The following is a 15,409-nucleotide window of genomic DNA, read 5'->3' as shown; positions in this document are numbered from 1 at the left end:
CTTTCTTTTTAGTATAGTAGTGTATTATTTTAGTATTTTAGAATTTTAACATTTTACACTGTTATGATTTTTCATTTGTTTTTTCTTTTATTATATATGTCTGAAGTTCCAGCCTTTGATAAAAAGGACATTACAAATAAATGTTGTTGTTCAGTGATTTCTACAATTTCTCATTCTAGTTGCCAGTTGATGCAACCAAGCTGCCTAGGCACCCTGAATTTGTATCACCTGGCACAGCATTTGTACAAGTTCACTTGTTTATTTGTGGATGGGCAAGCTTTGGTACTTGGAATACCATCCCAACACATTTTTGGCTTCTCTGGAGCACTGCAGGGCTGTCATTGTGCTGTTGTAGGTGCCATCTTGGAGGCCAGAAGTGATGTTGCATCTCTCCCAGTCTTCTGGGAGATGGCTTGTGGTGGAGTCTCCTTCTTTGGAGAGGCTGGATGACCATTTGTCCGGAGTGTTTTGATTATGTCTTCCTGCATGGCAGGAAGTTGGACTGGATGGCCCTTGCAGTCTCTTCCAACTGTAGGTTTATATGAATCTATTATCTTCTTTAGGTGGGAGTGTTGCTTGGCAGGGGGATCCCACTTGAAATAGCATCTTTAACTGTTTGGAAGCCTTTGCAAGCATCAAAGAGTTGCTTTGACAAAAAGGTCACTTTTCCAAACTCTGCAGCTTGCAGAATCCTCTGATGTTTGCAGAAACAGAAACCCATGGATTAGGCTCTCCAAATACTAAAAAAAAAAAAAAAAAATCATATCCGTCTGATGATTCACTGGGACTCCTTTGATTCTACTGTATTATTTCATGCTTTTTAGCCTGATAATGGGAACACACAGTTCTGTAATTCTCCAAGATTTTACAAGATGTTACAGAGGTCTTTAAACAGAGGCTGGATGGCCTGCTGTTGGGGGTGGTTTGATTGAAAGTTCCTGCCTGGCAGGGAGTTGGACTGAATGGTCCTTGTGGTCTCTTCCAACTCTATGATTCTATGGTTCTTTTATTTATTTAATATGGTACATGCCTTGGATTGCTATTATTGCTATTATGAAGTTACATTTGGGGAGGGCAGGGCATAACCAGATGTTGTGTTACATTGTGTTCTTGTGAGGCTGAGAGGGTGTGCCTTGCCTGAGTTCACCCAGTGGAAGGCAATGGCAAACCTTCACTGAATCAACCTTGCCAAGAAAACCCTAGGATGAAGTGCTATAGATCAGTGTCACTTTGAAGCACATAAAAACAAACCTCACTGGCTTTTGTTCTTACTTGCTTGTCAAGTCTACTTCGATGTACGGTGACCCTATGAATGAGAGACCACCAAAAGGGCCTGCTAATTAACCAAGTCTGCAAACTCAGGGTTGTAGCTACTTGAAGCAGTCCATTCTGTATATGGTTGTTGCTCTTCTGCTACTGGACCAGTCTAGTTGTTGTTGTTGTGTGCCTTCAAGTCATTTCCAACTTGAATACAACCCTAAGGTGAATCTATCATGGGGTTTTCTGGCAAGATTGTTCAAAATGTTTTTCTTTACTTTCCCTTGAGGCTGAGAGCATGTGACTTACCTAGGGTTACCCACTGGGTTGATGGCTGACTGGGGAATCAAACCCTGGCCTCCAGAGTTGTGGTCCAACACTCAAATAACTAGGCCAGGAGTCTTCACAATTAAAAAACCCTCCTCATTCCAGTCAAATAGAATGTGATCCGGCCACATGAAATTCTCAGGAGTTCAGACTTTTCCTTGTCCAGCTTTCACAACTAGACAAGAAACTGGCGATGCTATGGCATGGATGATTTTTGTCTTTGGTTTTTAATGAGACTTTCCATATTGGAGGATCTTGTTTAGTTCCTTCACAGCTGCCCTCCAAGTCTTAGTGTAGCCAAGGGTCCGTTTAGGGGAATTTTATTATAATTGTTATAGCTCAAATATTGCAAGAGGAGGGCCGCTACGACGGCCCTTGCAGAATCGTCTCCGAATGTATACGGAGTAGACCAGGGGATCCCAATAATAAAGCTGAGACGGATATAATAACTAATGTCTAATTTATTGAAACAGGGGAAAAACACATGCGTTGCACATACACTCACACACACACTCAGGAAAATTAGGTTGGAAAATGGGAACAGATTTCAGGCGTTACTAATGGAGATGTTTACCAGAATGTAGATTCCTCTGGGGAGTGATGAGTGCTGACATGAGACAAGCCTGCTCCGCAACCTGTGAGTAGCAGAAATGCCCTACCAGAACAGAGGTCCGACTGACGTGAGTGAATAGACCTGAAAATGGCGCCCTGAGCAGCAAAAGTGGGACTTTTATAGGCCAAATCGGGCCTGAGCGCAAGAGGCTGGCTTGGCCGAACAAAGGTGTTCTAAAGATTTTCTTTTCACCTGGATGTCTGCTTTAGATAGTATAAAGGGCTTATGCCACTTGGACAATAGGTTCAAGAGGAGGTTGATAAGCTTCAGGGGAGGCAATCCTTTTACTCTTCCCAGCCTTGAGATAATCCTTCAGGCAACTTCCCGGCCCCTTGAGATGTTAATATGGGTGCTCCCTTAGGGGAGGGTACATGTCCTCTCGCTTTGCCAGTAATGGCGGACAGGCTGCGAGGTTCATCCAGGGGGTCATTAAGGGTTATCATGGATTCCAAAATTTATATCGAGCAGCATGGGTAAATTAGGGGTCCTCTGCCCTGTAGAAATAATGCAGTTCAGCACCACTTAACTGCCATGGTCCAACAGAATCCTGGGATTTGTGGTTTGGCGGGGCACCAGCACATTTTGGCAGAGGAAACGAAAGATCTTGTAAAGCGAGAATTCCAGGATTCCATTTAGGAAAGGCTAGTCCAGTCCCTTGTCCTGATTAATGTGTGGGATGGTTCATTTGTTGTTAACTGCCCTCAAATCAATGCCGACTCAGGGCGACCCTATGGATGAGATGTCTCCAAGACCCCCTGTTCCCCACTGCCCTTTTTAAGTCTTGTAGATTCATGCCCATGATTCCCTAATTGAGAGTATCCATCTGGCGTGTGGTCTTCCCCATCTTTCTATGGCCCTCCACCTTTCCAGTATTATGTCTTCTCCAGTGAGTCATGCCTCTCATCATGTGGCAAAATACAACAGCCTCAGTTTCGTCATCTTGGCTTCCAGAGAGATTTCTGTCTAAACTTAGGTGTTTGTTTTTTTGACCATCCACACCATCCTCAGCACTCTTCTCCAGCACCACATCTCAAATGAGATTATTTTCTTTGTGCCTGCTTCTCTGCTGTTCGTCTCTCACATCCATACATGGCCATAGGTAATACAATGGCTGGGATGATCCTCACTTGAATCTTCATTTGTGTATCTTACCCTTTAGGATCATGTCTACTACTTTCTTTCAGGCTGCTCTTCCCATTCCTAGTCTCTTCTTATTTCTTCACTGCAGTCTCTGTTTCTGACTAATGTTTGATCCAAGATATAGGAACTATTTTGATTTCCACATATCTAGGTTGAATTTATGGTGTTTCTCCATGGTCAATATTTTTGTTTTCTTTATATTCACCATAAGCCTGCCTTTGGACTTTTATCTTTAGCCTTCCTTAATAATTGTTCCAAGTCTATAATGTTTTCTGCTTAGCAGCATGGTGTCATCTGCTTATCTTTGGCGGGTTACACACCGCCATTTAGTACGTATTCTATACGTACTAGGGTTAGGAAGGGGCGGTGCTTCCGCACCCCTAACCCTAGTACATAGAATACGTAAAAGATGGCGGCGCCCTGTCATAGGGCGCGGCCATCTTTACGTATCGGACGCGGTGCGTCCGGACGTCGTGAGTCTGCCCCCAGGCCCTCGCGTCGTCATAGAGGCGCCGCAAAAAGAAGCTCCAAAATGGAGCTTCTTTTTGCTCCGCGCGGGAGCCGCGCGTGTGCTGCGCTGCGGCTCCCTCACAGAGCAAATGGCGCCGGCGGGAGACCGCCTCAAAGCGGCGGTCATAACCCGCCTTGATTGTTTTAAAAAATATCTATCAGCTTATTTTAGATTGTTGTTGTTCTTTCCTTCCATCTTTACTCCTTCTTTTTTCTGAGCTAAGCCTGCCTTCATATGATATTTTTGCCTATAAGTTAAACAAATAGGTGAAAGGAGGCATCCTTGCCTGGTCCCTTTGCAGTTGGGAACATCTGTTTCTCCTATGTATCTGTTCTGACAGTGGCCTCTTGGTCCTAAGATTTCTCATCAAGACTATCAAATGTATGGCACTCCCATTTCTTAAGGGCCACCCATAGTTTTTTCATGATCCCCAAAGCAGAGGGACAACCCCATAGTACCAGCGTACTCAGTGTAATGTTCAAAACCTCCTTTGCAACCAGCTTTGGTTTGGGTCTCAGTGGGACAAGAATGACAAGACAAAGGCACCGGAGCCATGGGAGCTATGCTTCAGGAACTGACCCAAGATCTGATCTGGTTTCCAAAGGTTTATTCTTAGAGCCTGTCGGGCGACATCTCGATTTCATGGCCCTCCTCTTGCCCTGTAAATGGACTGCAGTTGCATGTTGAATTTTGCAGAGAATTAGATTTGATTAGAGCATGGCGTCTTTGGGAAAAGAAACCAAAGCAGAAACGGAACAAGGAGGAGGTGGAAAAGAAAGGAATAAGATGATGGATGAGTGGATGGTGGATGTGTTAGAAAGGAAGGAACTTGAGAGATTATTACTGGCATGAAAGGCCGGCTAGAGCCTTTATCCATTCAAGTGGAGGGGCCCCATCTTAGGATGGTGAGTTTGAAAGAACAAAATTGCAGGCAGAAAAAATAGGTTAGCATTCCCCATAGAGGGAATAGTTATTAAGGAAATATAATAGGTCCTTGGTATCCACTGGGGTTTGGTACCAGGACTCCCTGTGGATACCAACTTGTGGCTGCTCAAGTCCCTTTATATATAATGACATAGTAAATTGTGTCCCTTAGATAAATGATAAACCAAGCTTTGCTTTGTCAAGATATACACACACATACACATACATATATGCATACAATATTTGCAAGCAGTGGATGGTTGAATCACGAGGTGCAGATCTGTGGTTACAGAGAGTGGACTGTACATTCTTGGATAGCAATGATCTGATCCTTTCAACCTAATCTAAAAGAGAAGAGTGTGAGGGAGACATGTTTCAGGTACCAGTATAACTGGAGCATTCATTGATACAATCAGATGACAAGATGAGTCTATTGAGTGGTGTGTGTATTTTTGATGCTCCCCACTCTCTGGCAGCTCTATATGTATTCTAATATTAGATTAAGTCATGATGATGGTGGATGATGATGAGTGCCTTCAAGTCATTTCTGACTTAAAGTATAACCCCAAGGCAAACCTATCATGGGCTTTTCTTGTCAAGATTTTGTCTGAAGGAGGTTGCCATGCCTTCCCCTGAGGCTGAGAGAGTGTGACTGGCCCAAGGTAACCCAAACTGGGAACAAACCTTGTTCTCCAGAGTCATAGTCCAATAATGATGAGTATGGTTACTTTCTCCTCAAGTGCAGCAGAGCAACCAGTACCAAGAAAAATGGAACTGAGGAAAAGCTCACAACCAGCATGGTGTAGTGGTTTGAGTTTTAGACTACAGCTCTTGAGACCAGTGTTTGAACCCCACTCACCATGGAAACCACTGGGTGACCTTGGGCAAGTCACACTCTCTCAGCCTCAGAGGAAGGCAAAGGCAAGATTCCCTCTGAACAATTCTCACTAAGCAAACCCCAAGATGGGTTCATGCCCAGGAAGACATTTACTTTGTTGGTTGTGATAAACTGTGTATATTTACATCCCTTTACATTTGACCAGAAATGGCTTTCCACCCCATCTAAATAATTCACATGATACTACTTGGTTGCAAATTCTTACATTTAAAAAAGCCGTAGTTAAGTTTAGTGGTTTCAACGCCCTGTGAAGAAGACAACTATGCACATTAAATTTGCCAAACAGCAATGGCATTTGAGCATGTAGTGGAATGATTCATGGTTGGAAAAAAGAATCAAGCTCAGGACTGCCAGTTTCAGCTTGATGCATTCCTTGTTCCTGCCATGTTTTCAGCCAAAGGTGACTCTTAGGAGTGAGTTACACACATATACACACACCATCTTTCATCCCCTCCTTTGTAAAACATTGTTCTCAATACTCTTTCTTCTCTATTTTTTGGCAGATAGTGCGGAAACATGTCTCATGACTCTCTTGGATACTGAGCAGTCCTATGTGGAGTCTCTCCGGACCCTCATGCTGGTAAGCAGCCTTGGCAGGAACAAAGCCAAGAGAGGCAAATTCACGGTTGTTACGTGAATTTTCTTCAGGTGGAACCACAGCCCAACTCTTGGTATGAACAGAATAATCCAGATCGCTATTGGGACTAGTTACTTTTTCTTCTGCTTTTTAGCTTGATGAGGATTTGACAGATAAATCAGTTATATGTCAACTGAGCACTGGTCACGTTATAACTTGCCAAAATCTTTTTATTTAGATTATGTTCAGTTCGGGCGCCAAGTTCAAAAAAGATGTTGAGAGGCTGGAGTGTGGTCCAAAGGAGGGCAACCAAAAATGGTGAAGGGTCTGGAAACCATTAAGCCCTAGAGGAGAGAATTAGGAGTTGGTTATGTTTAGCCGGGAAAGAGACAGGTAAGAGGTGATATGATAGGCCTGTTAAGTATTTGAAGGGGTGGTCAGATGTGGCGGCTTAGTGGTTAAGACGCCAGTTCTGATGATCGGAAGATCATAAGGTTGGCAGTTCGAGACCTGAGTCCTGCATGATGGGGTAGCTCCTGCCACTAGTACAGCTTCCGCCGAACCTAGCAGTTTGAAAGCATGCAAATGCAAGTAGATACATAGGTACCACGTCTCAGTGAGAAGGTAACAGCGTTCGGGGCAGTTCATGCGCGACAGTTAGAGCTGTTGACAGTGGAAGACCTCCTCAGAAAGTGTGGAGTCTCCTTCTTTGAGTCTTTAAACAGAGGCTGGGATGGCCATCTGTCAGGGATGCTTTGATTGAGAAGTTCCTGCATGGCAGAAGGGAGTGGGACTGGATGGCCCTTGGGATCTCTTCCAACCCTACAACTAGAATTCTATATTTATGTATGTAATTATTTAATAAATATGGTACATGCCTTGGGTTTGCATCCCATGGGTATACTATTATGTGGTCTGCATGGGCTGCCTTTGAAAGGTGGCTCAGAAACTTCAGCTGGCTGAAAGAGTTGCAGCCAAGTTGACAACTGCTGCTTGCTACAGGAGCAACAACCCTTTATTGCAACGGCTCCATTGGCTGCCAGTCGGTTTCTGGTCACAATCAAGAAGTGCTGGTGTTTGACTTAGAGGAGCCCTGTATGGCTTGGTTCCAGTTGTTTTTCAAGACTGTGGTCAAAAGACATGGCAGAAATAATCCAGGTTGAGACCCGCTTTAACTGCTCTGGCTCCTTGCTAGGGAGTCCTGGGAAAAGTAGTTTTGTTAATACATTTATAGTCTTCCCTGTCAAAAGCTCTGGTGCGAACATTCCCAGGATCCGAGCACTGAGGCCAAGGTAGTTAAAGCAATCTCGAACTGACTTATTTCGGCAGGGTGTTTTTGGACCTGTTCTCCCTTAGGAGTCCACAGAGTGTGTGAGATCAGCCAGAGAGGCCCTTTACTGTCCACACCACCATTCTCCTCTGGCATGTTTGGGAAGACAGAATTTGAATTGAAATAAGGTTCTGGGGGATGCTTTTCTTCTGATATCCCTGGAATGAGCTTAGAGTTCATGCTGTGAGAAAGTAGACACAGGCCTCATTCATACTGGCATAAGACCTGGAAGAACTGGGCTGATTCGGATGCCCCTCCCCGAATCGCTCCGTTAGCAAGTGCCCCACAAATGTTTAAATCGAATGCATTCTGTGTCTGCTGGCGAGGTGGCTGCTGTCCAATCAGGCGATCGTCAGGTGACGTTTTTTGAAGGGCATCGGAAAGTGTCCTCCCCCCCTCCTCCCTTTTTTTAAAGAGCCAGGCACAGGGTCCATTTTTTTAAACCGTGGGCATTTGGGTCAATCTGCTCCCGTGTCCCAGGCAAAGGATGGGATTGCCATGCATTTTTTTTGCTATGCTTTTAAGAAGCTTTTCTTACCCTTGATTCGCCTTTGCCCTGCTGTATCTCGCCGAGAAGACAAATCATGCGATGATTTTGCTCAAAAAAATTGTTAAAAATGTAACATTGATTGAAGTGAGTCTTTTGCAACATTTGGGCTTCCCCCCTCTGCTGTAAGCGAGAGATCCAAGGATATAAACTGCAGCAAGCCTGCGCTTATCTGCCTCTGGATACAAACAATGCGCATATTGCTCAAAAAAATTGTTTAAAATTTGAAAAGGGGGGGGTTGCCGATGTGAGCTCCGTTCGGACCGAATTTTCTCTCCGGCAAAGGGAAGGAATGCCCAGCAACAGGGGCTTTGGGCGGCAGGGGATGGCAGGAAAAGAGGCTCCTTCGGTAAATAATGCCTTCCCTGCTCCCTTCTTCGCCAGGGCTCTTTTCCTCCCCCCCCTCCCTCCGATGAGGGGAGGAACCTGCCCTTTGCCACCCGCTGACCTAAATCCCTCCCTCATTTGCCTCGATCGTGATCAGTGCCAAGTTCTCATTCCCAGAACCCGGGGTTTTCCAAAAGAAAACGGTATTTGCGCCGTTATCAAAACACTGCGCTAGGGGCCATTTACCAGCTTTGAAAGGTGTGCAAGCCTCGGATTCGCTTGTGTGAGATTCGGGTGGAGTATGAAACTTCACATGCAAGAACGCTTTGAAAACAGTTTTTTCCTAGTCTGAATGGCCCCTGCTGCCCCTTTCCTCACTGGATCGGGGCTGCAGCACCGCATGTCACAGCCCTGATCTGGCGTTTTTGGCATTGCTAAAAGAACTGCAAAATGCCACCCTTTTGGCACAGGCAAAAAGGAGCGCTTGTCACTGCCGCAGCTTTTGGGTGCTCCTTTGGTGCAGTGTGTCTAAACGCTGCACCAACAGAGCGCTGTAATGCCCCCACCATGCGGTTGGGCATGTGGCATGATGCTGGCATCAGGACGTGTGTTGTCAAAATGCCACACCCCCATGCCGACACTTCAGGCCAGTCTGTTTAGCCCCCAAGTGTACAAAAGCTTTGGTCATTCATCTGAGTTCACACCATGCATCTGTGGAAGTAGAGTAAGTCTATGAAAGCTTGTGCTTGTTGTAAATCTCAAACGTGCTACAAGATCCCTTCACACAGTGTAAAGCTATTCAGCCTACATATTGACTCACCAGTTTACAACGTTAATAGGTCTATTTTAGTGAGGATTAATTAAGCCTCAAGCTTAATAACATGTACAGAAATATATTATGACGCTCTCACATTCTTATAGTGCATGAACTTAAGTCCATGTTGCTGTAAATAAATTTCTACAGTTCTGCCTTCTTTCAGTTAAGCAATGTGTATGTCTACCTATTATATTCCACACCCTTTTGAACCAGTCTTAAGTAGAAATTGGGACAGTCTTCAATTTTGAAGCTATCTCCTCCTATCTTGCAGTGATTATGAGGTTAGCTACTAATTCCCTGTTTTCATTTCTAGCATGGTGTTTAAAATGCCTCAAGAGAATAGGTAGTGCATTCAACTGAATTCTCCAGGCAATGACATACTGTATTCAGTTAATGCAGTTACCTCTTGCCCCAAAAGACAGCCTGTTGCCTGCCAATTGTGGATTTGTTTACCTGGGAGTAAGTCTTGCTAAATTCAATAGGACTTACCATTGAGAAAACATGCCTCCTTATTAATTGTGATGTTGCACAACAAATACCGGGGTGAATGTTTGGGGGGGGGGGGGTTGAGGGTATTGTCCCCCTAAATAAGAATGCTGCCATTCCCAAATGATATTTTCTTTCTGTCCACTTTCTTCACTTTTCAGCTTTCACAACCATACATAGAAATGGGGAATACAATGGCATGGGCCATCCTAACTTCAGTATTCAACGGTGTATCTTTGCACTACAGGATCTTCTCTAGTTTTTTTCATCGCTGCCCTTTCGAGTCCTAGTCTTTTCCTGATATCTTGACTGCAGTCACCATTCTGATTAATGATTGAGCCAAAGTATGGAAAATCTTGAACTATTTCAGTGTCTAGGGTCCGGTACAGATGGGCCCTTTGTGGCGTGCCCATGATGTGCTAGGGTTACTTGGGGGCAGGACGTGCATACGCCCCGCAACCCTGGCATGTCATGGACGCGCTGCAGCTGCGCGGCACCATCCAGTTGGTGTGCACAGCGATGAAGTGCCAGCAGCGCAGCATCCAAACGGGGCTGCGCCACTGGCCTGTCATCGCATTGTCGCTGGCTCTTTGTCATGGTGCAAGTGTGCTGCTAAAAAGGAACCACTTCCATGCGTGTTCCTTTCTTGCTGCACAGCAGTGCCGCACAATTTGGTTGCTACGGCGCTGATGCAGAGCCCTTCCTGGTGCCTCTTTTTGGTGCTCTGTACTGCACCTTCATCATCTTGGCTTCTCTTCTTGTTGTTGTTGTTGTTGTTGTTGTGTGCCTTCAAGTCTTTTCCGACTTATGCCGAACCTAAGGCAACCCTATCATGGGGTTTTCTTGGCAAGATTTGTTCAGAGGTGGTTGGCCATTGCCTTCCATTACTCAAACCAACAACAATAGCCTTTATTACAGTCAACCGACCATTACGCAACATATAAAATACATATTATAACAGTACAATAAAAACATTTGTTAGCCGCCCCGATTGTTCTCAGAGGTGCGGGATACAAATAAATAAATATTATTATTATTATTATTATTATTATTATTATTATTATTATTATTATTATTATTATGTGTACTTTCCACTTATTTGCAAAATATGTACAGGGTAGCACAATGATAAAAACAAGTCTAAGTAATTATTTGGTCATGTCTTGAAAAGAATAAATGTCTGCCTATATTAGTCTTGAGAACCAACATGGTGTAATGGTTTGAGTGTAGGACTAGGACTCTGGAGATCAGGGTAGGAATCCCCACTTGGTCTTGGAAACCTTCTGGGTGATCCTGGGTAAGTCACACTCTCTCAACCCCAGAAATCCCCATGATAGGTCTGCCGTTGTTGCTGTTGTTGTTGTTGTTGTTGTTGTTGTTGTTGTTGTTGTGTGCCTTCAAGTCATTTCCAGCTAATGGCAACCCTAAGGCCAATCTATCATGGGGTTTTCTTGGCAAGATTTGTTCAGAGGAAGTTTGCCATTGCCTTCCTCTGAGGCTGAGAGCATGTCACTTGCCCAAGATCACCTAGTGGGTTTCATGGCTGAGCTGGGAATTGAACCCTGGTCTCCAGAGACATAGTCCAATGCTCAAACCAGTACACCATGCTGGCTTCTCTGGGATATCTTTGGTTTGATCTAGGACCTTCTGTAGTGACCTCCATATGCAATAAGCTTGTACCTCCATCTGCAACTTTACACAAGATACAAAAGCATGTGCAACTCCACTTTTTGCAGTCTCAAACTGAATATTTTTGTCATTGCAAGTCAGATAAAAATGCCCATCTCATTTTTGTAAGACATCAGCAAGATTCCAGACATGATCTCGTGCTCTGGAGTCTTTCCTCATCTCTCACCCATTGCAACACGGTCCTTCGCATTCTCTCCTCCCATTCTCATCCCCTTGTACATATTCTGCACTCTCCTGCATCTCCTATCAGTTCTCTTCCTGGCTTTGTCCTTGCTTCACCTTTGTTCCCAGCTCTCTCCCTTTCTTCTGGAGTGCTCCACATCCCAGGATCTAAATTGGCAGTGAGAGTTTCTGGCAGATTACTCTGTGAAGACATTAACTCAGTGTGGCAGCTGTGAAAAAGACAAATCTCATGCATGGGATAATTGGGGAACGGACTGAAAATAAAATGTCTGGTGTCATAAATGGTGCAGCTGTCATTGTGAGCATGGACTGGACACATGCCTCCTTTGTTTTTTGTTTCTTTATACTTTATTTTTCTTCAGACATAAAGCATACCTATCCAGTAATATACATTAGGATTTACTTAGTAACATAAAACACTACCCCTAAAACACTACTTCCTCAATGCCTCTTGCAAAGTCATCCTTTCTTCCCAAGCATGTCCTTTAGAATTTACTCATATGATGCAAGGGATTTTTCTTCCCTCTCCAAGTTCATCTTATTTCCCAGTCCTTCTATTACTCTACCTATAGTTTAGTTCCATCTGTTTTTACAAAACTCATTTACCGGAAGCCATTCTTTCTCAATTACATTTGTGTCTTTCTCATTCAGACATGCCGTCAGAATATCCATTTCCATCATTTCTGATAATTTTAGCAGCCAATCATCTATTGTAGGAAGTTCATTATTTTCCCATTTTTGTGCTATCAAAGGTCTTGCCACTGTTATGACACATGACTCTTTTGGACTGCTGCTCTCAGAATCCGCAAGCCATGAAACGGAGCAAAGGAGTATATATATATCTATATACTGGTACAGAGATTTAAGAAAAGTTGTCATGATTGGAAAACCTTGTCCACTAAAGAATTACACACTTGGCCCTCTGTATCCACAGGTTTTGCATCCATGGATTCAACCATTTGTTGCTATTGTTGTGTGCTTTCAAATCGTTTCCAATTTATGATGAGCCTAATCTGATCCTATCATGTGTTTTCTTGGTAAGTTTCTTCAGAGGGAGTTTGCCATGACCTTTCTCTGAGGCTGAGAGACTGCAACTTGCCCAGTGGGTTTGCATGGTCGAGACAAGATTCGAACCCTGGTCTCCAGAGCTGTAATCCAACTCGCAAACCACTATTCTACAGCTACCCATGGCTTCTAAATATTTTTTTAAAGAGGCCAAAATGCAAACCTTGATTTTGGAAACCCAGTGGCTGACCTTGGGCAAGTCACATACTCTCAGCCTCAGGGGAAGGCAATGGCAAACCTCCTCTGAATAAAACTTGCCAAGAAAACCCTATGATAGGGTTGCCATAAGTCAGAAAAGACTTGAAGGCACACAACAAGGTATATACAAAACATAGACTTGGGTCTTCTCCAAAATACCTCATTATATGCAAATATTCCAAAATACTTCTGGTCTCAAGCATTTTGGATAAGGGTGACTCAACCTGTAGTAAGAGCTAAAACCCAGTCTATCTAAATTATTCTTGTTGCTTTAAATGTTTAATTGTTTTAAACAGTTTAAATGGATTTTGCTTGTTCGCAGCCCCGAGATCCCAAGACACTGGGCAGAATATAAATATTTTAATAGTGAGAGGCAGCCTGCCTTTGCTGCTGGAAAGAATGTGTATCCATCATGAGTAGACACCGCCAGTAACCCCTTTCCTCCATCAATTTGTCTAATCCCCTATTAAAACCATCCATGTTGGCAGCCATCGCTGCATCTTGTGGTAGCAAATTCCACAGTTTAACAAAGGTGAAGAAGCCCTTAGAATGAGGGAGCTGGAAGGGACTGTGGATGCCATACAATCCAGCCTCCAGCCATGCAGGAATAAACAGATATCCATCTACCTCTGTTGAACAATTTCAGAAAGAGAGCTCTCGTGCCTCGCCAAACTAGAAATCCCAGGATAGAGTCAGGACAGTTACAGTGGCATCAAACTGGTTTAATACTGCAGCGTGTGGATACATCTTTTGTGAAAATGGGCTTCTTTGTCGAAGCCTTTTGTTAACTTAGGTAGGAGTTTATCACACAAGAGGCTAAGTGCCCAAATCCTGTGCAGAAAAGGGATTTAAATTCCGCAAAAATCCCACAAAAGTGAGATCATTTTCAGACACATCATTGAGCATGAATCCGGCATTAACTTGCATAGAAAATGGACAAAATCGGACGCTTTTTACTTTTGGGAAAATCCTGAAATTAAAAAGCGGCCGATTTTGTCCACTTTCTGTGTGGGTTAATGTTGGATTAATGCTCAATGCCCCCAACATCGTCTAAAAATGACCCTGCTTCTGCAGGATTTGTCCACTTTCTGTGCAGGATGACCCCTGACATCCTCTGAAAAAGATCCCACTTTTGCAGGATTTTCCTGATTTAAATCCCATTTCTACATGGGATAAACTCCGTGTGCAGAAGCAAACAGAGCAGCAAAGAATCACTTCACTTCTTTTGCAAAGTGTGATGCTTCCAGCCCCAATATTATTATTATTATTATTATTATTATTATTATTATTATTTAGAGACAAGAAGGAGTAATATTATTTTGATAATCTGCTTGTTATGCATAAAAGGGACTCCTCTTGTGAATTCAAAGCTGGCAAGTAACTATTCTGGCCTGCTAGCAATTTTGAGAGGCTTGCAAACACAATTGTATTCTCCGAAGTTCTTGTCTCTGCCATCTCCAAAGGGATAGATGAGAGATGGAAAAGAGGCACACAAGGGCAGCCAAGGGGACCAGAGTACAGAAAACCTTCCCTACATGACCAGCTTGGTGCTTTCCAGGCTTTTTGCTTAGAAAAATTATGATGGCGTCGAACCAGAATAAAGACAAATTGAATTAAGCATGGTATGGGAAAAGCAAACATGGATCTCGCGCACACATCCCATTTTACCTCTTACAGTAATGTAGTTGGCCCTCCACATTTGTGGCTTTGGCTTTTGCAGATTTGATTATTTTTTGCTTTAATGTTTTCTCTCTAGGTCCTCCAGCACAATTCTGCCAGAAATTGACCATAGAGTTGTGCTGGAGGTCCTAGACGTTCCTAGAGAAAACACAACCACGTCTCTAGCATTATGTAGGTCTTCCAGCATGCTGTGATCAGTTCTAGCAGATGTTGGCCATAGACTTACACTGGAGAGACCTGGAGATTCCTAGAGAGGGTGTATTTCATGTTTAAAAAATAGATTTTTTTTATTTATTATTATATTATTTAACCTTATGAAGCGCTGTAAATTTACCACAGCGCTGTACATACATACTTTTTAGTTAGACGGTTCCCTGCCCTCAGGCTTACAATCTAAAAAGCATGACACGAGGAGGAGGGAGTGGTGGAGGGAAGGGTAAGAGGTCCAGCAGTTCCTCTCAACCTCCGAGGTTGGACCAAGGCAGCGATGGACTGGAGGGGGCAGGCTTCATAATGGATGGTTAATCATTATCCAGAGAAATACATAATCACAAGTAGGATAATACATATACAGTACATAGGAATACAGGAAATGGATCGATATAAACAGCCACAACAGAACATCAGATAGTAAGCGACAATTATGCATGCCTGGGAAGGCTTCTCTGAACAGGTGGTTTTCAACTCCGTTTTGAAGCTGGTTAAAGAAGTGTGGCTCTTGCTTGTGGGGGAAAAGGTTCCAGGAGTGAGGGGCAGCACAGTGAAAAGGGGCGAATCCGGGATGGGGCAGAGGAATCCTGGGCTGAGACAGGAACCCTTGACTACCAGCGGAGGGCCCTG

The 15,409-nt window shown here is 43.8% G+C and overlaps 1 protein-coding gene across 1 annotated transcript in view; it reads left to right on the top strand.

Moving 5' to 3' along the window:
• Positions 1-15,409, top strand: part of ARHGEF17 (Rho guanine nucleotide exchange factor 17) — a 102,170-nt gene that overhangs the window by 19,340 nt on the left and 67,421 nt on the right. Inside the window, exon 3 of the mRNA XM_042459941.1 lies at positions 6,178-6,250. Coding sequence (XP_042315875.1) covers positions 6,194-6,250 — 57 coding nt within the window. The 5' untranslated portion in view covers positions 6,178-6,193. The remainder of the gene's footprint in view (positions 1-6,177; positions 6,251-15,409) is intronic.

Source organism: Sceloporus undulatus, chromosome 3 (assembly GCF_019175285.1).
Source record: "Sceloporus undulatus isolate JIND9_A2432 ecotype Alabama chromosome 3, SceUnd_v1.1, whole genome shotgun sequence".
Classification (NCBI taxonomy): Eukaryota; Metazoa; Chordata; class Lepidosauria; order Squamata; family Phrynosomatidae; genus Sceloporus; species Sceloporus undulatus.
Note: the sequence above shows the minus strand (reverse complement) of the source record. Positions and strands in the feature narration are given on the sequence as shown.